General features: G+C 37.7%; 1 protein-coding gene across 1 annotated transcript in view; it reads right to left on the bottom strand.

Moving 5' to 3' along the window:
* Window positions 1-22,183, bottom strand: part of Pcdh15 (protocadherin related 15) — a 933,441-nt gene that overhangs the window by 443,457 nt on the left and 467,801 nt on the right. The window contains exons 5-6 of the mRNA XM_085842876.1: window positions 19,066-19,226; window positions 4,015-4,170 (exon numbers count right to left, since the gene is read on the bottom strand). Coding sequence (XP_085699002.1) covers window positions 4,015-4,170; window positions 19,066-19,226 — 317 coding nt within the window. The remainder of the gene's footprint in view (window positions 1-4,014; window positions 4,171-19,065; window positions 19,227-22,183) is intronic.

Raw genomic sequence — 22,183 nt, 5'->3', positions numbered from 1 at the left:
GTAAAGACTTATCTTCCAAACTAGCTTAAGAATGAACTGTGATTTTACTCTACAAGTTATTTTTCAAACCAGCCAATATAATTAACTAATGATATATTTGTTCAAAACTCGTTGAGCTGACAATTACCCAGGGAGATAAAAATCCTCAAACTATCTTGTGTTTTACTTTTCAAGAAAGATTATAACCTCTGTCATAGTCATCACTTAGAGTTTAAATAAAAGTAATGGCAATGTTTTGGTGAATTTTTGACATATTACTAGAAAAACATTCTTCCAAAGAATATTAGCTCCTAGAATTAAACCTATTTATAAGTATGCTGATTATGATCATGATAATGTTTAATAATACCATAAGTACAAGCCGTGATGTTTATTTCTAATTCAGATATAAAATAGCATGCTTATACCAGTCCACCAGTGAAGGAGGAATGGAAGTAGGGGTTTGGGGTTAGGTGCAAACTCTGTTTCTCAGCCATTTTCTGCCACTTTAGATACTGCTCAAGTTTCCCTCTTCTCTCCCTGAGGGGAACAAAGAACTAACCAGGGCCTGAGGATGAAAAGTTTTCTTTACAAATCTGTGATTGTGACTTTATACCTGTCAAGCATTTTATTACAGTGTCAAACAATATTATACCAACAATTTTTTTCAATCCTGAATGACTTTTTACATGTAGATTTTAAGTGTTTCCACCTCGTACTAAATGAGAAAATAGCAAGAAAAATATCTTGGATCTTTTAATCTTGCACAGAGATAAAGAAATTCTTTTAATTTTAAAGGTAATATTGTAGATGGCATGTTGTGTCCATATGTACACACATGTAAACATACACACACACACATATACACATATATATACATATACATACATACACACATACATGTATGTTTGCATGTATAATATATGCACATAAATTCACACACATGTACATACATATATAGACACAGTCACGCATGGTTACATATGCAATTCTGAGTCATTGAAATGAGAACTATCATCACGGAACTACCCAAATAAATGAAAGACGATAGTAGCAGAATCTTTTTTTCTTGATATTATTGGCAGGTATAGTCAAGTCTCTCCTTTTTAAAAACACAAATATTAATCAGCGTTAGCATGTTGAAAATCAAAACAAATGGATGTGATCATAAAGTATATACTCTCTAAAACCAAATACGGAGTCAGTGGGTCAATTTGTCTCAGCTGTCTGTCACACGCAAAGCACTGAGCAGCTTTGTAGAGGACACTGGGATGTTCAACACAATAGGAGAGTAAGTCCTGAGCTAAACTTTAGACATCAATCAAGGAGAGCTCATAGGATGCCACGCACTCCGGTTGAGTCAGTTTGACAAGCCAAGAGGCTTAGAAGCTACTCACAAGGCAGAAGAGTTTCACGGAAACTCAATCCTAGAGTCTGGTGTTCTCTCTACCCATACATTAATTTTCCATTCCCGAGTTAGCCTAGTGTATGGATCCATGTGCTCTCTTTTAGTATTATCCTATTATAAGTGCCTTTTAAGATTAAATTCTGACATAGCTAAAGCCTTCACCAGTGTTCCAACATGTCCTAGAAAGTCCTTGAGCAAGACCAGGGGCTTGGAATTCAGGAAGAATGTTGCTATTCACTGACACTCAGAATAGCCTCTGGTACTACACTATCACTTTGAATAAAAGCTAAGTCATTCCCTTACACAGGAATTTACCATCACTAAGGAAGAAGGAAGTTTCAGACCTAAGAAGAAACCAGAATAGATACTTAGAACTATAGCAGAGTTACACCCATACACACATATTTACAATGGCCTAAAGGGAAGGTGGACTATACAATAGACTAAAATAGGAACTATGGCAAGGGCACAAAGTCCTTGACCCTGGCTTCTAAGATTAAGTGAATCTTAGGTAGAGCCCTTGTTGATCCCATTAGTTAACAATGAATTCTATCCCAGGTGGTTCCTGTTGGACCTGTGTTTGCATTCCTCTGTTTTATGTAAGAATCCAGTAACCTCTTTGTACCTTCAGGGTATGTTACCCAACTTCCTTATTGTCTTCTGTATAAAAAGTTTGATGCTCAATTTGACAAATTACATTCAGATTCTACACAACCTCTCCTGTGTGCATCTGTCTGTCATCTCATATGAGGCTTTGCCCACCCGTGACTAGAGACCCATTCCACGAAGACAAAGGGGCCCAGAGGGTCTGCAGCAATAGGACAGAAGACAAGCCACTTGATGCCTGTGGTACACCAAGAAAATCAACTTGAACAAGGTGTGGCACCATTAGTGAAGACAGGGAATGAGCAGAGCATTGACAAATGGTGAGACTGGGCAGGCTTTGAAGATCCACTTTCCCCTGATGGTAATTGGAATGATGCAGCTGTTGAGCAGCAGACTGACATGAGGGGAATGGTACCTGAGAACGATTATTCTTCAACAAGACAGCGAAAGGATAGGAGGAGAGAGAAAAAATAATCAGGAAATATGGAATGCTTTAAAAACCAAATTAAGATCACTTTATGTTTCAGTAAGAAAGATGAACTATAGTCAGAGCAGGAAGAAAACTGATGTGAACTAAAAGCCGATTTTTGCCTAAGCTAGATCTTTGCTTAAGATAATTTGCTTATCAGTTTCTATTAATCAAGTTCACAATCGAACAGGGTGAACTCTAATTCAAATTTTGTACTTCGGATATAAAAAGGAAAACGCTTTAAATGAACTTCAAGCTAGAGGCCTGGGAACTAGTCAGCATCTGTGATTACTGCAGGGTCCAATGGAAGGACTCAGAGACAGAAAGAGCCACTGACTGACATGCTGTGCTTTTAATCTTCCAACATTTGACAGCGGTATTATCTCAGACAACCCATCTTCTTTATTTAATTTTACCCAATGTTTACAAATAGAAGGTTTTCGCAAATAAATCATTTTGATTGATTTTAGAGATTGCTGAACTGAAAGCCTGAATTTTCTGTTTATTTTCAAAACATACTGATGGCTTTCTATAAAGTATTTTTTTATTTTAAAGAGTAAAATAGGAGTGAATAATCTCATATATTCAGTGTTTTTATAGCAACTTAATATTTTGTGTTTATATTATGCATTGAAAGTGATATTATTGTTACTTTGCAAATGTTTTCTGATTCAGTGTCTAACAACAAATTAATAGAGGAACCATTAGAAAACATCAGAGGGACATTAATTAAAGGGGAAAAAGACAATTAAAATGAATTTTCAATAAAAGTAATAATATCACTTTTAAGATATTTTCAAAACTTTAACATGATTTTCATATAAGAATTGGTAATATAAGTAAAATACAATAAAGAGGATATAGTATTGTTTCTCTTTGAAGTCTCTGGATACCATAGAATGGAATTTTAAAATTTAACAGGCTAGGACTTGGCTCATTCTTGTAATTTGACGCTAGAGATCAGGCAGAAGAATTGCCATGAGTTTGGAGTTTGAAGCCAGAGTTAGCTCTCTGGACTATGGAATCAGAATGTCTTGAAATACCAATATGTGTGTGTGTGTGTGTGTGTGTGTGTATAGGTATATATATAATGTGTGTGTGTGTATATATACACATTATATATAATGTGTATATATATGATGTGTATATATATATAAACATTAGTCAGTAACTGTAAATAATGTCTCACAAAAATAATTTCTTTCAGTATCTAGTGAAATCATTTCATAAATCTGAAGACATTATGCCCAATACTTTTCAATAAACATAAATGTCAGTAGCATGCCTATATATATATTCTCTCATATATATATATATATATGTATATATATATATTCTCTCAAAATATATTATAATAAAAAACAGTCATTTGCATTTTACTATAGTGGCTTGAATTTCTGTAATTCTATTATGAGTTATAGAATACATTTTTAAAAACTATTAGCTCTTATTTTACGTTCTTTTACCTCTAGGCACATTGGTCATTACTATAATGGAATTACACAGGTTTATAATACAAGCTGAACACACATATCAGCGCAGGAGCACAGACCTCATTCACAGTGGCATAGTAGCTTTCATGCTTGAATGTGGGGGAGTTGTCATTCCGATCTCGCACCACGATGCGTACTTCATGATAGATAACTGTGCCAACCTTCTTGTTGACACACTGGACTTGTACCACAATGGAGTGTATGTTCATTGGTGGCTGCGGGAAGAAATGACATCGTTTTAGACAACAACACACTTAACTGTTTCACTATTAGTTTGACCACTTCTTTTCTATGATAAGCCAAAAAGCAAGATATGGCCTGGTTTAAAAGTAAGAGGAGATGATCCTGATGGTTTCATTGTTGAATTCCACATCTAAACCTATAAGGCTTCCAATGTTATTATAATCATAAGATTTTGCTTGTGCATAGACACAGAACCCATGCTAAGATTTGCTTGAACAACAACAACAACAACAAAAAAAAAAACAAAAAACAAAAAAGGTCTTTCTTTATAAAATCCTGAGAAACAATGATCTTAAAATTATTTTTTGAAAACAAAGTCACATTAAACTTCTGAGAGGTGAGAAACTTTATAATTCTATGTTCACTTACTTTCATGAAAATAGCATATCCCTTAATAATAAAATTAACATGAGCAAAAGAAAAACTTGAATCATATGCCAACCACATTCAAACTGCCCACATATACACATACACATTGCCCATCTCTTTTATGTGCACCATTTTTATCACTATCAGGCTTACCTATTTTCTCTAAATATTGTTTTGTCAGAATAACTCACAGAGGGCTTTCTCATCATAAGTATCCTGTCTCCACCCTGCCCCATTTTTCCGAGTTCCACTATTTGTTTTTTTTACTTATCATCCACAACTTCATATATTCTATGCTTCATATGTTTGTTTTGATGAGACTGGAGGACCCCTCTAACAGGGTGCTTTTCAATACCTAGTCACACCCCTCTCCATAACACCTGATGTATATTTAGGACACATGAGTGAATGACGTCAGAGAACACTCATTTCTCACTCTGCTTCCAGAAATACTGCCTGGATGACTAAGGGAAAGTTTAAAACATCTCCAGTGCTTACCTGCCTAACTCTGACAGTGGGGACCCAGCAATAGTAATGTGATTCTACTTCAGTCATCATACAGGACTACCTACTACTGGGAACTTACAACAAACACTTAACACTTACGGGATGTGAACTATGTTCCATTCACAAAACACTGAATTGCCATCACCTTCACGAGTTTTTAATATAATTATGATGCATTCAGCATTGTCCTTTGTCATGTATTAGAGGTCGATTTTTTTATAAGTACAGCATTATCTTTTGCCATGTTTTGGAGGTACATTTATAAAATAAGCAGCTATTCATTACTTATCCATTTACCATGTGCCAAAGATCCCTGGACCATGTTTCCCTGTCCATCAACAGTGTTGGTTTCCCTGGCCTGCCTCCTCTCTACTACCGATTATGTGTTCTGTGTCTGACAATTACCTAGGCAGATCATCACCAATGTACACTAATCAAAACCCTACATTTGCTTCATAATACAAGCACATATGTATCAAACAAGATTAATAAATCAAATCTATCCATAAACTATGAAATAAATGGGCTCTCTATAATATAAACTAACAATTTGGGATTATAAGACAAGCCACTTAATATTTACAATCAATACAGATGACAGGGCAAACAACCCTGGGCCTGAGGGAGAGGAAAATGAATCGCAGACTGCATGCCACACCTGGAGATGAGACATGTGCTGCAGTAAATATGTTTAAACCACAGCAAAAGGTTACACAATCAGAAGGCACTTCTGTGTGCAACAAAGTCAAAGGTAACAGAATTGGTAAATGGTGGCCTCCTCAAAATACAAGTGAAGGAGATGCTACAGAGATGAAGCAGGAGTGGGTGAGTGGGTGGAGGAGCACCCTCATAGAGGCAAAGGGGAGGAGGGGGATGTGATGTGTCGGCGGTTTGGATGGTTGTCCTGGAAGGGGGATATCATTGGAAAGGTAAACAAAATGATTTTTAAAAACTGATGAAAACAAAAATAAAATAGAGGTGAAGATCTTTACATGAGCTGTGACATCATTCTGTGCTTTAATGTCTGACATCAATGAAGACAGTGAAGTTATGTTTATAGAAATTCCAAGTAACACCCCTCCACACACACACACACACACACACACACACACACACACACACACGTCACAGGAACATAAAATAAATACCATGACTAAGGACAAAACCATCGTAATAATTAACAATAAATAATACTGCAGTTTTGAAATAATACACTTAAGCCCCACCCCTAATTTGTTTAGGTTAAAAAAAAAATCACCTAAATACTACAAATGACTATAGACATTTACATGAGCACATCCTGATGAAAGACAGGTAGAAGACACACTTACATGCCAACAATAAAATCGGAGGATGGAACATTAATGGGTAAACCCTATAACCATTGCAGAAGCAAAGGAACTTAAGATAGCAGATATTTTACAAGTGAATAGAAAATAGAGTTAGTGCACTTTGAGAATATTTGATAACTTTCAGAAGTTAGCAAAGACAAAAACTTGCTAATGTAAACCATTTTGTAAGAGGGCCTCTTTAATAAAACATCCCGAATGCTACAGAGTAGTCTGCTAGCAAAGCCACCTGGAAGTCTCAAGTTTCAGATAAAGGACTGAATTGCAGAAAATTCACAGAATTTAAAGTAAGTGACCCCCTGTGCCTTTACTACCAGTTTCAAAGTAATTGCCCTAATAGTCTAGTCAAAAAAAAAAAAAAACAAAAAACAAACAAACAAAAAAAAAACCTGTGTTTTAATTGTAAAGTAAAACCAGAATAAGTATACCTACTGCTATTTTTGGCACAACTTTTGGAAGACAATCAGGTAAGTTATATTCATCTGAAGTTATTTTTCCTCTAAATATTTCGAGAGACTTATAAATTCCCTCATCTTCATTTGCTACTTTACATGGGACTGTACCATTGGCACAAAAAGGTCACAGGCTTTCAAAGGGAGTTAAATACAGTGTATGAGGGCCCCCCTTCTTCCAGTTAAGTACCTGTAAATTAGATATGAACAGGTCACCTGGAACTGCTGTCATTCTCAACTCTGGCTCCCTGTGTGTGCACTGCTTAGTGGTTGGGATGAACTTAGGTGGCAATAAATTCCAACCACTGTGGATTACAGTGAAGTAAAGAGGTCCCTGTGGCAAATATTGAAGGCACAGTGTAATTTCGTATTGGAATAAATCCTATTCTCCTGTACAGGGAAGTCATAAATACATCACACATAGTCTTACTGAGTCGATTAGTCAGACTTTAGGGACTCTGCAATGCTTATGGAAGTGCTGGGGAGGTTTATGACTCTGTAATGATGGAAGTGTGGGGGAGATTTTGGTTGAGCTTGCACAGCTACAGGCGAAAGTCAGTCATGGCAGTTCTTTGATGATCTTTCTTCCATTTTGAATTCTATTCATGTGTTCTATTTATGAAACAAGGAAACACCCTATACATAAAATGTGTGGGGTATATGTTTAAAATAATCACATTTATATATCCCTAGAATTTAAAAAATATGTACTATTCCAAAGTCAAGACTGCATGTTCGTGCAATGATATGAATCACCGGTTTATGAAGTTTAGCTCTCAAAGGTAATATTGGAAGCATGAGGTGAAGAAGGAACCTTTCAAAGCACATGGGGACACTATAGTAGAAGAGAAAGATGGAAAATGAGCCACCTAGGCTATTACATGAGAAGGAAATGTATGTAAACAAGGCAGTGATGTGCACATTGCAGATTCTAACACTCCTCTATGACATAAGGGAAATTTAATATTTTTAGAAGCTGATTACTTAAATATTAATAATTTGGAAGTTTCATTATTAAAATGGGACTAATTTTTGTAAACCTTTAAGATTTGATCTTATTGTTTCATAGCGTATATAAAAGTGTGTCAAATTTGTACAGGCATGAATGGTTTTGCCATGTCTCCTTCCCTCTGTCTTGGGATTTGCTTACTATCTCCATATAATGAAGAATTATTGTTGTTTTATGCAAAAAATTTAGAAAAGGTGCAAGTATGCTCTAGGAATATCTATTTCACATTCCCAAGGCTTGGACTCACACCCAAACATATGGTAGGCGAACTATCTACCACTAGGCTCTGTAGTTCTAGCCCTTAGATTGATATGCAAATGAAAAAGTAGAGGTAATGATTGTCCAGAGTTGTCTACTCCTTCAAAAATTAATCTTTATAAATAATGATGTAATTATAGGAGTTACATAAAGAACAAAATGCCAATTTGAAAACAGAATTAGGTATAAACTTAGATGAATTTAGATATATTTCATAGTTTTTAATACTATTTATTATATGTTAAGTTCCAGATAGGTAAAGTTAACATGACCTAACCCTTAGATACTAAGAACAGTTCTGTTAAATTTATATTAAATAATCACAATGAACATAAAACAGACTAGTTAAGACTATGGAGTATAGAATGTATAATTACACACCAGTATCAACATTAGGAAGCAAATTTATGTATAAGTAGCATTTATTGATATGGTCCTTGCTCTGTTGTGGGAATTCACCCCTAGCAGCACAAATATGGTACTATGATAAAAAAAGAAGAAATGAATTCTGGGTGGAGATGGGATGGGAGAGAATCTAGAATTTAAGAGTAGGGTGTAGCAGCTCAGTGTGTGTGTGTGTGTGTGTGTGTGTGTGTGTGTGTGTGTGTGTGTGTAATCAAGATACAGAGCACAAAACCCATAAAAATTCCAAAGAATTTAAAAGATTTCCTTAATTCTCTTGTGATTGCAATCACAAGTGGGGAGGGAGGGAGAACTTGTGAGGGAAAGTGGATGGGGGGGGGGGACAGTGTGGGGTAGAGGGGAACCTGATCTGGTATTGGATGAGGGAAAAGGACTGAAGCTCTGAGGGCCATCAGAAAGAATGCAAACAGGCAACCTCAGGAAATAGGAGGTTGGGGGGGGGACTCCCCAGAATGCATCAGAGACCTGGGAGGTGAGAGACTCCCAGGACTCATAGGGAGGGACCTGAGATGAAATGACAGTAGGGAGAGGGAACTTATAGAACCCACCTCCAGCAGAAAGACAGGACATCAAGTGAGGGATGTGGTTGTCATCCCAGTCACACTTCTGACCCATAATTGTTTCTTTCTGAAAGAATTACAGGGATGGAAATGGAGAGGAGCCTGAGGAAAAGAAGATCCAGTGACAGGCCCAAAGTGGGATCCAGCTCAAGGGGATGTCCTCAGGCCTGGCACTATTACTGAGGCCATGGAATGCTCACAAAAAGGGATCTATCATGACTGCCCTCCAGAAGACCCAACAAGCAACTGAAAGAGTCAGATGCAGTTATTTGCACCTAACTAATGGACAGAAGCAGCTGACCTCTGTTGTTGAATTAGGGAAGGCTAAAGAAGTTGAGGAGAAGGGCAATCCTGTAGGAAGACCAGCAGTCTCAATTAATCTGAACCCCGGAGATCTCTCAAACACTAGACTACCAAACAGACAGAATACACCAGCTGATCTGAGGCTCCCAACACACATACAGTAGAGGATTTCTAGGTCTGTGTTCATTCAGAGATGATGCCCCTGACCCTCAAGAGACTGGAGGCCCCAAGGAGTTTAAAGGTGAGGTGGTGTGGAGGGTGGGGGCATCCACTTGGACATGGGGTGGGGTGGGGAGGAAGTGTGGGATGTGGAACAGTCAGGGGTGGATGAGGAGGGGCAGGGAATGGAATATGGAGTGTAAAAAATGAATTACAAATAAAATTAAATTAAAAAAAGAAATACCACCCCTCCAAAAAAGAATTTAAAAGACTTACAATCAATTTTAGAGTCTATTTAAGATGAAGGTTGAGTGAACATTGAGATTGTCATGGGTTCCAAATGAGAGAAAGGAAGAGTGACAGAAAGGGATGCTGATGGATGCATGTGTAAATGTGGATGGGAGATGAGGCCACTCATCAGACCTAGCAAATGAAGAGTGCCTGGGTAGAATGGATAAAACCCTTTGAGCAGCAATAAAGTTCAAAATTGAAGGTGTTGGGTTCTCTTAGGTCATTGCTTTCCCTGGCCAAGGGCTTCTAATCTTTGCAATGAGTTTAGATCCATATTATACTATTGAAACAGATCCAGCTTGTTCTATTTAATTTATTGATTCCATAATAACAGGTACTCATTCCACACCTCATAGTGATTAAGTGATACTTGTCCCATGAGATCATAATTTGGCCTTTAAAAGATCCTTGAGTTTCTCAATATATACAATTGATTTTTATGACTTTGTTTAGGAGTCAATTCGGATAACTATACTGAACATAAACAAAAATAGGGGGAAAAACTGATAGCCAAAGCAATATTTGAAAATTGCCAAACTGTTCATATTAACTCTTTTACAAATATTTTCTAATCAAATTCAAATGTATGGAGCCTGGTAATTTTTATGTTTTCTTATGAGTTTTTATTAAAATAATTAGCCTACTTAAAATTTTTAATTTTGAAATGTTGTTATTTACATTAAATTTGCTTTTTCCCCCTATACAACCATGATTATACAAACAATAGATTATTTATAGCCTCAAAAAGCAAAGGGCAGAAAACTTGGCTTGGATTTCTTTCTCTAGAAAAAAAAAATATCATTATTACCTGCTTGAAATGCAACTCTAATTGGAGAAGTCCATTAAAATAACCTCACTACACTTCTTTGTTACAGTTCATTCAGACAAATAATTATTTAGTTTGTATTTATTTTAATGATTTAAAATAAATTAATTTTATTTTTATTTTTTTTTAAATAAAAGCAGTCAATTTATGAACTGGATATTCATTGTAAAAGATAGAAACTTGGACTTTCTCTCAAGTTTATGAAAATGAATCAAATGAATAGAAATGAATCAAATGTTGAAGACATGCATCTGAAACAAACTATGAAGAAGCCTCTCAATAGCTAAGGACATAACCAACAGAGTGTTATAAGTTGTCTTACATTAATAAAATGGGAGAGATTGGTAAGTATTCAAAGGCTAGAATATATAAAGAATTTGAAAGGTTCAGATTCAGTACGAAAAAAAGTTCAAAGAACTTATCCAGAAATGTGCAAAAGCTACGACTAGATACATCTCAGGAGAAGTTTAAATGTCCCCCCAAAAAGTTATGAAGAAGGGTTGAATTTTACTATTTTAGTTGTCATGGGAATGCAAGTCAAAGCCACACTAAAACATCCATTGTCTCACCTCAGCTAGACTGTCTAGTTTTATAAAAGAAAAAATACAAAAGGTAGCAAGGGGTATTGAGACTTGAAGAGGGACTACTTGTACACTTTTGTGGAATGCAAATTTACCCAAGCATTGTGGTAAGTGTATGGAGCATCCAAGAGACTAGATCTACCACAAAATACAGCTATCTCACTACTGAGTATATATCAAAGGAAAATGGCATCAGTATAGCAAAGGGAACTCTACATGTCAATGCTTGCCTCTAAAATACACCCTGTACTTTGATGTGGAATCAACCTAAGTGCCAGGCACACAACAATGGATAGAGAAAATGTGGTACATAGGCACAGTAGAAAATTCCTTAGATATAAAAGGGATTGCTATTTTATCACATAGTGAAATCGAAGGACTTTAAAGACTTTATGGTAAATGAAATAAAGTTAGGTACAGGAAGAGAAGTACTGGTGTTCACTCAGATATGTATTCATATATTCTAGATACAGAAAGTTGGAATTTAGGATAGTGATTAGCACCTGATAGGAAGGGTAAAGGGGAAGCAGACAATAGGAGGTTTGATTAAAGGTATACAAGTATAAACAGACAGAAGAAGCATAATACACTTTCTTCCTAAGAGTTAGTGTGTGTGAGTGTGTGTGTGTGTGTGTGTGTGTATGCACATGTGTATATGTGTGATATTACACAACAAGCTATTGCCCATTTTCTAGATAACAGAAGAGTATGGCTCAAAGGCTCCACACATACTAATGATAGGAGATGGAAAATCAACCATAGCTTATTATATGGATTTGATGTTATAAATCGTATATGTGTGTTGAAATATCATGTTAGAATTCACAAATGTATATGCTTACAGTCTTCACAAATACACAAGGAAAACTTTTACTATAGAACTGGGAGACATGAATATCAAAAAGCTAAACCACCACATGAAAGACAGAAATGGAGCATCTAAATATATAAATGCTCAAGAGTCTGATCTGTGGGGATGAGGGTAGTGAATTGACAAAGAAAGACAGGCAGGACCACAGGGGCAAAGATGAAGAAATACAGAGGCAGATACACAAGACCTCTGAGACTAAGACCACGTAGGCTTCTATTGCAAATATTACTAACATTCACCTAAATCATTTCCTTATATTTATCTGAAGTCATTTTAAAACTTATTGGCCAAAATTAAACATTCAATTTCTTTTAGTCTTAGGAAAGTATCAGGGTATGTCTCAGATACAAGAGAATCATGTATACTAAAACGATTTTGTAGCATTCTGTTTTGTTTTATTTTATTATTTTTTTAATATACTGAATGAATGCAGAGTCAATGGCCATAGCATGGAGCTTGGCAGTTGTTTGTAGGCTCAAACACAATTATCAGCTCTGTGTGGCTCTACAAAAACATTCACATTGTTTATTATGGCTCACTCTTTTCATAAAAGGAATGAGCCAAATTATTTGGCTTCAACCCCCAGAATTATATTTCTGGCAAATAATCCATGTTTAACAAGAAAGTAGAGCTTGGTTTTGGTTCACAATAATAAGCTCCTTAATAATAATGTGTGCTTTGTCAATATTTACTTTTTGAATAGGGATACATTCTAAGTTAAGTAGAATTTAATATATTATAAAATTTATACATCTATATGCATGTTTATATACATATGCTGGGAAGCATCATAATAAATAAAATCTGGATGGGATAAGCAATCACTCAAACCTTTTTCCACATTTATTAGTAGAAATTGTTCACAAGAAGTATTGTTAAGAAGAGCTACTTGGAGCAATAGAGACACCGACTCACCCATAATATTTTTAATCCCAAATTTATCCTGTCTACAAGAAATGCAGGCACTGGGAATGAAGCAGAGACTGAGGGAATAGTCAACAGATAACTGGTCCAACTTGAGACCTATACCATGGACAAGTACCAATCCCTGACAATATTAATGATACTCTGTCATGCTTGCAGACCTGAGAGGCTCCACTCAGCAACTAACTCATACAGATCAAGGAGTCAGAAAGCCAGACAGTAGATGGAGCTTGAAAACTCTTATAGAAAAATAGGAGGAAGGTTTTTGAACCCCAAAGGGGATAGGAATTCAACAGGAAGACCATTAGGGAAGTCAAGAGTCTGAACCACCAACTAAAGAACATACATGTGCTGGACCTAAGTCTCCCACACATATGTAGCAGGTGTACAGCTTGGTCTTCCTGTGGTTCCCGAACAACTGGAATGGATACTATCCTAAAAGCTGTACCCTTTATGTGGGATATGTTTTTCTAGCAGGGCTGCCTTATTTGGCCTCCATGAGAGAGAAAGGACCTAGCCTCGCAGAGAGTTGAAGTACCAGGGTGGGAGGGATACCCAGGCAGGGCCCCTACCACTCAGAAGAGAAGGGGAGGAGTATGGGGGAAACATTGTCATAGGGGGTAACCTAGAGGTGAGCAGTGAGTAGGATGCAGGATGTATAGTGAATAACTAAAAAATAAAATTAAAAATAAAGAATAGCCCACTTGGTAGTCTGACCCATGACCTTCACCCCACACTGCAACATCAGACCCATGTGGGAGCCATAGTTATTTGCTTTCTTGCCTGTTCTGACAACTGACCCTCAGTCCTTGCCACCTATCCACCCTCCCATCCCAGAACATAGCTACACCTGTACATGGGTGAGTCCTTGTTAAACCTCAATTATTTCATCCTACTTATAGATGATATAATATCTTCCATGATACCCCAAAAACTCTACCATAAAATCTGGACAGAAAATCAAGAATTATAGTGAAGTGGCAAGACAAACACAAACCTACAGAAATCAGTAGCCTTTCTATACATCAATAACAAACAATTTGAGAAACAAAGACCCTAGTGACACCTACACTTCCCATAGCTTCAAAATATACCTATGAATAAACCTAACCAGCAAGGTGAAATGCCTACACAATAAAAAGCTTAAGCCTTTGAAACCAGAGATCGAGGAAGATACACGAAGATGTACGAAGACGGTGGATGCTCATGGATTGATGGAATGTTGTAAAAATGATCTTCCTACTGAAAAAATGTAAAGATTCAATGCAATTCACATTAACACACACACCATTCTTCAATGAAATATAAGAGGCCCAGGAGAACCAAAGCAAAAGCAAACCTGGATGAAAAGAATAATGCCAGAGAGGTTTTCATACCAGATTACAAGCGATATTACAATGTTATAACAGTAAGTACTTAATGATGCTATCACAACACAGCAAAGTAAAACAAAGGAAGAAAAATGGATGACCAATACATGAGTTCCTTTCACAATGGCCATGTTATATTTGACAAAGTTGCCAGCAACACACACTGTAGGAAAGACAGCATCTTCAACAAATGGTGCTGGACAAACTGGATGTCCACTTGAAGAAGGATAGAATTAGATGTATATTTATTGCCTACATAAAAATCCCCTCCGAAGAGATCAAAGACTTCAATGTGAAACTTGAAATGCTAAAACTTCTGAAAGAAATCATATGTGGTACCCAAGAAAGCATAGGAATATAAAAGGACTTTCTGAATAGGACTTCTTTTTTTCAGGAATAAGACCAAAAAAAAAACCCATGACATATGAGAAAAATAAAAATTAAGCAAGTGAAGAGGAAGACCATAGGATTCACCTATTCAAGATTAATATCTATAAAGAACTAGAAGGAGGAGGAAGAGAAGGAGAAGAAGGAGAAAGAAGAAAGAAGAAGAAGAAGAAGAAGAAGAAGAAGAAGAAGAAGAAGAAGAAGAAGAAGAAGAAGAAGAAGAAGACAATGACGATGACAAGGAGGAAGAGGAGGAGGAGGTAAGTGAACAAATTGCTCAATTAAAAAAATGTGTCATAGATCTCAAAAGGTAATTTTAAAAAGAAGTAAAAATCATCAAGGAATATCTAAATGATATTGATGACATCTCTAGCAATTAGAAAAGTGCACACAATTAATATTCCATGTTATGATACTCAAAATGTTTTTGAACAACAAAGGAACTGATAATAAATGCTTATGAGAGTACAGGGAAAGGAGAGCCCTTATTCACTGATGGTTGGATTACAAACAGAAGTCAGTGTGAGGGTTCTTTTTTTTTTCTTTCCCATTTTTTATTAGGTATTTAGCTCATTTACATTTCCAATGCTATACCAAAAGTCCCCCATACCCACCCACCCCCACTCCCCTACCCACTCACTCCCCCTTTTTGGCCCTGGCGTTCCCCTGTACTGGGGCATATAAAGTTTGCAAGTCCAATGGGCCTCTCTTTCAAGTGATGGCCTATTAGGCCTTCTTTTGAAACATATGCAGCTAGAGACAAGAGCTCCAGGGTACTGGTTAGGTCATATTGTTGTTCCACCTATAGGTTTGCAGTTCCCTTTAGTTCCTTGGGTGCTTTCTCTAGCTCCTCCATTGGGGGCCCTGTGATCCATTCAATAGCTGACTGTGAGCATCCACTTCTGTGTTTGTTAGGCCCTGGCATAGTTAATAACCTAAAGATAGATTCACGGTATGTCCCATTCTTAGCATATTTATAAAGGACTCAACATCCTAGTACAGACAAACTATTCTATTCAAATAACTAGAAAATGAAAATACAGATGCCTTTGACTGATGAATAGATAATGAAACTGTGGTACATATACACAATCAATATTTTTGATGTGGGTGGCCACATTCCTCAACTGGGGGTCATGCCTATCCACTGGATACAGTATGCACAGATTCTATCTCCCCTTTGTTGTGTAATTTTGGCTAATAATCCAGAATTCCTCCTGTCAAAAGAAAATGCAGGAAAAAAGAGTGGAGCAGAAACTGAAGGAAAGGCTATCCAGAGATTGCCACACCTAGGGATCCATTCCATCTGCAGACACGAAACCCAGACACTATTGCTAATGCCAGGAAGCACTTGCTGACAGGAACCTATTATAGCTGTCCCCTGAGAGTCTCTGCCAGAGCCTGACAAATACAGATGCGGATGCATGCAGGCAACCATTGGATTGAGCATGGAGACACCAATGGAGAAGTTAGGGCAAGGACTGAAGAAGCTGAAGGGGTTTGCAACCCCATAGGAAGAACATTATTATCAACAAATCAACCCCCCCCCCAGAGCTCCCAGGGACTAAACCACCAACCAAAGAGTACACATGGAGGAACCCATGGCTCCAGCTGGATATGTAGCATCAATGGGAGGAGAGACCATTGGTCCTTTGGATGCTTGAAGAAGACCAGTGTATGGAAGTGCTAGGGCTCTGAGGTGTGGGTGGGTGGGTGGGTGGGCAGGTGGGGGAGCACCCTTACAGAGGCAGGGGTGAGGGTGAGGGGATAGGGGGTTTTGTGGAAACTCGGAAGACGGACAGCATTTGTAATGTAAATAAATAAAATAACTAATAATAAAACATATACACAATCAAATTTTGTTAAACTGTAAAAATATAAAAATAAAAACATGAAATTTGCAGGTAAATAGATAAAACTGGAAAATAATAAGTAGCAAAGTGTTAACTAGACCAGGGAAGACAAAGGCTGCATGTCATCTCTTACATGTGGATGGTAGATCTGAATCCTTAGATGTGCATCTATGATATGAAGTTATCTCAGAAGCCAGGAAAGCAGAAAGGGAGCTTTGGGGAGAGAGAAGGTTCTTTGGGAGCAGGCATATAGTAGGAAGCAAGGGCTATGAAGACAGAAAGGAAGACAAAGGGGAAGGAGTTTAACTGGGGATGAGGAATGAGAGAGAGATAAATCATACTAAAGATGTTTGAAAATTCCATAGGGATGCGTGTCAGTATACAGCTAGGAGTAGAGTAGAACAGAAGCCCTGAATTATTTCACTAAGTGCCCAGCAGTAATGATTTGTGGATGACACCAGATGATGGCTGTGTGGTAAGCCTGTAGACTAAAAGACTTTTATTATAAGCTTCATGATATCTTTGTTTTAAGAGCTTAATAATTTTCCGTAGTATAGATGCACCATATTTTCTTTATCCATTCTTCAGTTGTGGGATAGGTTGTTTCTAGTTTCTGGCTATTAAAAATAAAGCTGCTATGAATATAGTTGAGCAAGTGTCCCTGTGGTATAGTAGGGCATCTTTTGGCAATATGACCAGGAGTAGTATAGATGGATCTTGAGGTAGAACTATTCCCAGTTTTCTGAGAAAACACCAAGTTAATTTCCAAAGTGGTTGTACTAGTTTGCACTCCCACCGGCAATGGAGGAGTGTTCCCCTTCTCCATATCCTCACCAGCATGTGTTATCAGTTGAGTTTTTGATCTTAGCCATTCTGATAGTTATTAGATGGAATCTCAGAGTTGTTTTGATTTGCATTTCCTTGGTAACTAATGACTTTATAATCATTTCTTTAAGTGTTTCTCCCATGCTCAAGATTCCTCTGTTGAGAATTCTGTTTAGCTCTGTACCCCATTTTTTAAATTGCCCAACAGAGTCAACTAATCCGGACCCTTGGGAGCTCTCAAAGACTGAACTACCAACCAAAGAGCATACATGGGCTGGACCTAGCACCCTCTCTCACACATATGTAGCTGATGTACAGCCATAGTCTTCATGTGGGTCCTGAACAACTGGAGCAGGGGGCTATCTCTAAAGCTGTTTCCTGTCAGTGGAATCTGTTCTAACTTGGTTGTCTTGGCTGGCCTTTAGTGGGAGAACAAGTACCTAGCCCTGCAGAGGCTTGATGTGCTTGGGTGGGAGGACACGTGGGGTAGGGAGCTTCACTCTCTTGGAGGAGGAGGGAAGGGACAGGGGAGGGACCGTGCGAAGGAGGACCAGAAGTGGGGACAGTGATCAGGATGTAAGGAGAGAGAGAGAGAGAGAGAGAGAGAGAGAGAGAGAGAGAGAGAGAGAGAGAGAGAGAGAGAGAGAGAGATCTCCACTGTGAAATAAACAGCCCTAAAAGCAGTTCTACAGGTGACGGGGTAATTCCCAAGAGCCTAAGAGCCAAATATCATAAAGCAAATAGTGAACTGAGTGAAGACAATCAAAGCTATTACAGACAGCCTGTGGGATCCACACAAGATGAAAGGGTCATACACTCAGTATCCTAATGGGAGTTGGGTCATGAAGCTACACAGCAATACCCATTAACTCTGCTTTAGCTTTGCAGCCTGGAAGGCTTGGATACTGTACTCTGAGGTGAGAACACTTCTTTGCATGCCCCTCCCTTCTTAGTCCCTAAGAAAGATGTGGTTGAGGTGGGACATGGGTCTTTTTCAATACTTTGTCACCCTTTTCAGAAATGATATTCTGAACAACTTTGGCAACTTAGCTGTTGTGTAGCAAATGGCTCTGCCACATGATGACTGGACAAGGATGTTGTCAGGAGTCTGGCTCACCTTTGCTTTTTATCAGCCTCCCTCCTTCCAAGTCTAAGTGTGCTAGCAGCTAAATGAGAGGGCACACACCAACTTCTATTGACCCCACAGCCAAAAACCAAATAGCACCTTCAATTTCACATTGTGGGAAAATAATGGGGTTCTGTGTGATGGTCCTACTTGCCCCAAAGACACCACTTCTTTATTCTTTGTAGTCTATTTATTTGCTCAGCACTGGGACAAAATTCCAGAGTATCAAATTGATCACGTCAGACTCAGACTCCTCCTTCCTTTTGCGGACTTATTCCAAGGGTTATATTTTCTTTTGTTGCTATGTCAAGTAAATCAAATCTAATTATATGGGTAAAATTTAATATCATATAGATAATGCATGTAGACATTTAAATTATACTGCAGCTACGGCACAGGGTCAGAGAAAAATAAAGCTACTGACGTCTCTATCCAGAACTCTTCCGGTACTGTTCAGGAAAAGCATCTGTTTAACGGGGTCCAGCAACACCCAGTAGTCCACGTTGTCCTTTAAAGAGAGCTCTATGGTGGGGTCTGGTCCTCCGGCAGTCCCCTTAATCAACATGTTGTCCACCAGAATTGTACCTGTAAACCAAACACAGCTATTTGTAACCATGCACTAATCAAATGCATTCTTTAGCAAGGCTTATTTTCTTAAACTCAGCTGGATCAAACATCTGCCAAGTCAGATCACATTCAATATTGTACTGAGCATCACCGAGTATTTTTCTTGTCCACCAAAGCCACAGATCTCTATCTTCGTTGCGCTATTTGCCAGTGGTATTTTGGGAAGATGCAGGCTAGAGAGCAGAGATTTGGACACTTGGAAAACACCACCCTGTTTCTCTTTAGCAGCACTGAATCTCTCTCACCTTCTATCCATCAATTCTCTCGGGATTTATTATTGAATTTTTATCCTAAACTAAGGAAACAACTGTAACAGCAGTACAGGATACCAAATCTACTCAGTGAAGCTTCTGATATGAAAAGAAAGATCTTGAAAATGAAAGAGAGGAGGGAAGGGGGTTAAGTAAAGAGGCAGCAAGATTCCCCACTGCGAGAAGTAGTGCATCCTGTTCTCGCATATCAGAGTAAATTCATAAAAGACAAATCTTAATGCAACCACGGAGACACTCAGCAGTAGCTGCTAATCTCTAAGACATGGCACTCAACTGGACTGACAATCTATTCAGATTTTACATTTCGATGCTTGCTTGCATCTCTCTCTCTCTCTCTCTCTCTCTCTCTCTCTCTCTCTCTCTCGCTCTTTTGCTCTCTCTCTCTTGCTTTCACTCTCTCGCTCTTGCTCTCTCACTCTTTAACGCTCTCTCTCTTGCTCTCTTTAACGCTCTCTCTCTTGCTCTCACTGTTGCTCCATCTGTCCCTTCCTCCTTTCCTCCTTCCCTCCGTCCATTCCTCCCAGTCTCTCTTCCTGTCTCCTCACCCTCCTCTTCCTCCTCTTTATCTTCCTCCTCCTAGTAGTTCTTGAGCAAATATGAAAAAGAGAGCATGTCTCTAACATTTCTTCTCTGCAAAAGATTCCATGTATTTTGCAAGTTGCAAGTCAACAGCAGTGGTGCAGCTCAAACTTATTTTTCTCCACAGAGAAACTCTCTTCCTGTCAATCAAGGGGGGATCATGGCTTAGAGTAGTCTCCTTCTGATACATCATTCTGCATAAACAGTGTATAGAGGAAACATGGCCATTGAGACAAAACTGAGCTCTTCTAAACAATAGAAGAAAATGGAAATATTTAGATAACTTCTTGCCTTAAAACAGGAAGCAGATCAAAAAAATAGGTAACAGATCATAGAAAATTCACAAATATGAGACTAGGCTTAAAAAATAAAATGTCAAATTTATCTATCATATTTTGGTAAGGCAGGAAATTGGCCTAAATCTTGTACCATTACACTGTTACAAAAAAATAAGATTGCATCATTATTTGATTTCCCCCTGTACCTTAATAATGTTAAGGTAGGATTTACAATATTTTCCTAACAATACCCTATTGATATGTTCTAACTGCCTAGGACATTCTGAAAGGAACTATTTTTCTTTAGAAGAAAACCTTTTATATTAATGCTCATATTCTTCACACGCTCCTGAATTCTAGATAATATCTTCTTTTTCTGTCTTCTGTAGAATGATGAAAATCACCAGACAGGTAATTCTATCCCTAAACCATATGTTTATCTCTGAAGCACAATTGTGTTTTTGTATCAGCACACTGGCAAGAATGGAAATAACCCCAATAGAAGCTCTCCCCTAGTTAAGATTGTAGTGATGTCAGCACAGAGAATGGTAGCCAGCCCTGTCTTTCAGCCTTGAGTACTGTAGTGTGTGCTCCTGCTTGGAAAAGTATGTGCGGAGCATCTTTTGTCTTTAAATAGATATATTTAATTGTTTTCTAAATTCATTGTTTTTCTCAGAAGTTAAATGTTTTCAACCATGCTTTAAAGGATAGAGTGTTTGCTAAGAGACAATGAATTTATGAGACAAAAATCTTGAGAACAGAATTGCATATTTTTATATTTGTCTTTATTCTTGCTGTATCAGGGCTGGGCCATGATTTTGTTGTTGTTGTTCTTGTTGTTGTTTCATCAACCTTTTTGTATACATAGTGAAATTTTTTCTTTTATTGAAAATAGATTTTTTTCATACAATATATTATGAATACAGTTTCCCCACTCCCCAACTCTACCCAGACTCTCCTCATTTCTCATCTCATTCAAACTCATAACCTTTCATTCTCTCTCCTTATAAAACAAGCAGGCATCTGAAAAGAAAAATGAAATTAAATAAAACAAAAACAAACTTTAACAGAATTAATACAATGAAAAGAAAGTACAAAAAAAAACCCCACATATAAACAAAGATATATGCATGTTCACACACACAGGAACCCCATGGAAACACAAATTGGAAACCATTATATATATATATATATATATATATATATATATATATATATTCCAGTGACCTGTAAGGTAAATAATAATAATAACAATAACAATAATAATAGTAATAATGCCCTTTCAAAGAATTATAAAACAAAGAAGCTTCAAAAATGGCATTGAGTTCATTGTGTTGGTCATCTTTTTTTTTTTTCCGTTTCTTTTTTTTAAATATATTTTATTACGTATTTTCCTCAATTATATTTCCAATGCTATCAAAAAGTCCCCCATACCCTCCCCCCTCTCCCCCATTTCCCTACCCACCCATTCCCTTTTTTTTTTTGGCCCTGGCTTTCCCCTGTACTGGGGCATATAAAGTTTGTGTGTCCAATGGGCCTCTCTTTCCAGTGATGGCCAACTAGGCCATCTTTTGATACATATGCAGCTAGAGTCAAGAGCTCCGGGGTACTGGTTAGTTCATAATGTTGTACCACCTATAGGGTTGCAGGTCCCTTTAGCTCCTTGGGTACTTTCTCTAGCTCCTCCATTGGGGGCCCTGTGATCCATCCAATAGCTGACTGTGAGCATCCACTTCTGTGTTTGCTAGGCCCCGGCATAGTCTCACAAGAGACAGCTATATCAGGG

The sequence above is a fragment of the Mus caroli genome, unplaced genomic scaffold, assembly GCF_978045245.1.
Source record: "Mus caroli unplaced genomic scaffold, Mus_caroli_1 scaffold_9, whole genome shotgun sequence".
In the NCBI taxonomy this organism is placed as follows: Eukaryota; Metazoa; Chordata; class Mammalia; order Rodentia; family Muridae; genus Mus; species Mus caroli.
Note: the sequence above shows the minus strand (reverse complement) of the source record. Positions and strands in the feature narration are given on the sequence as shown.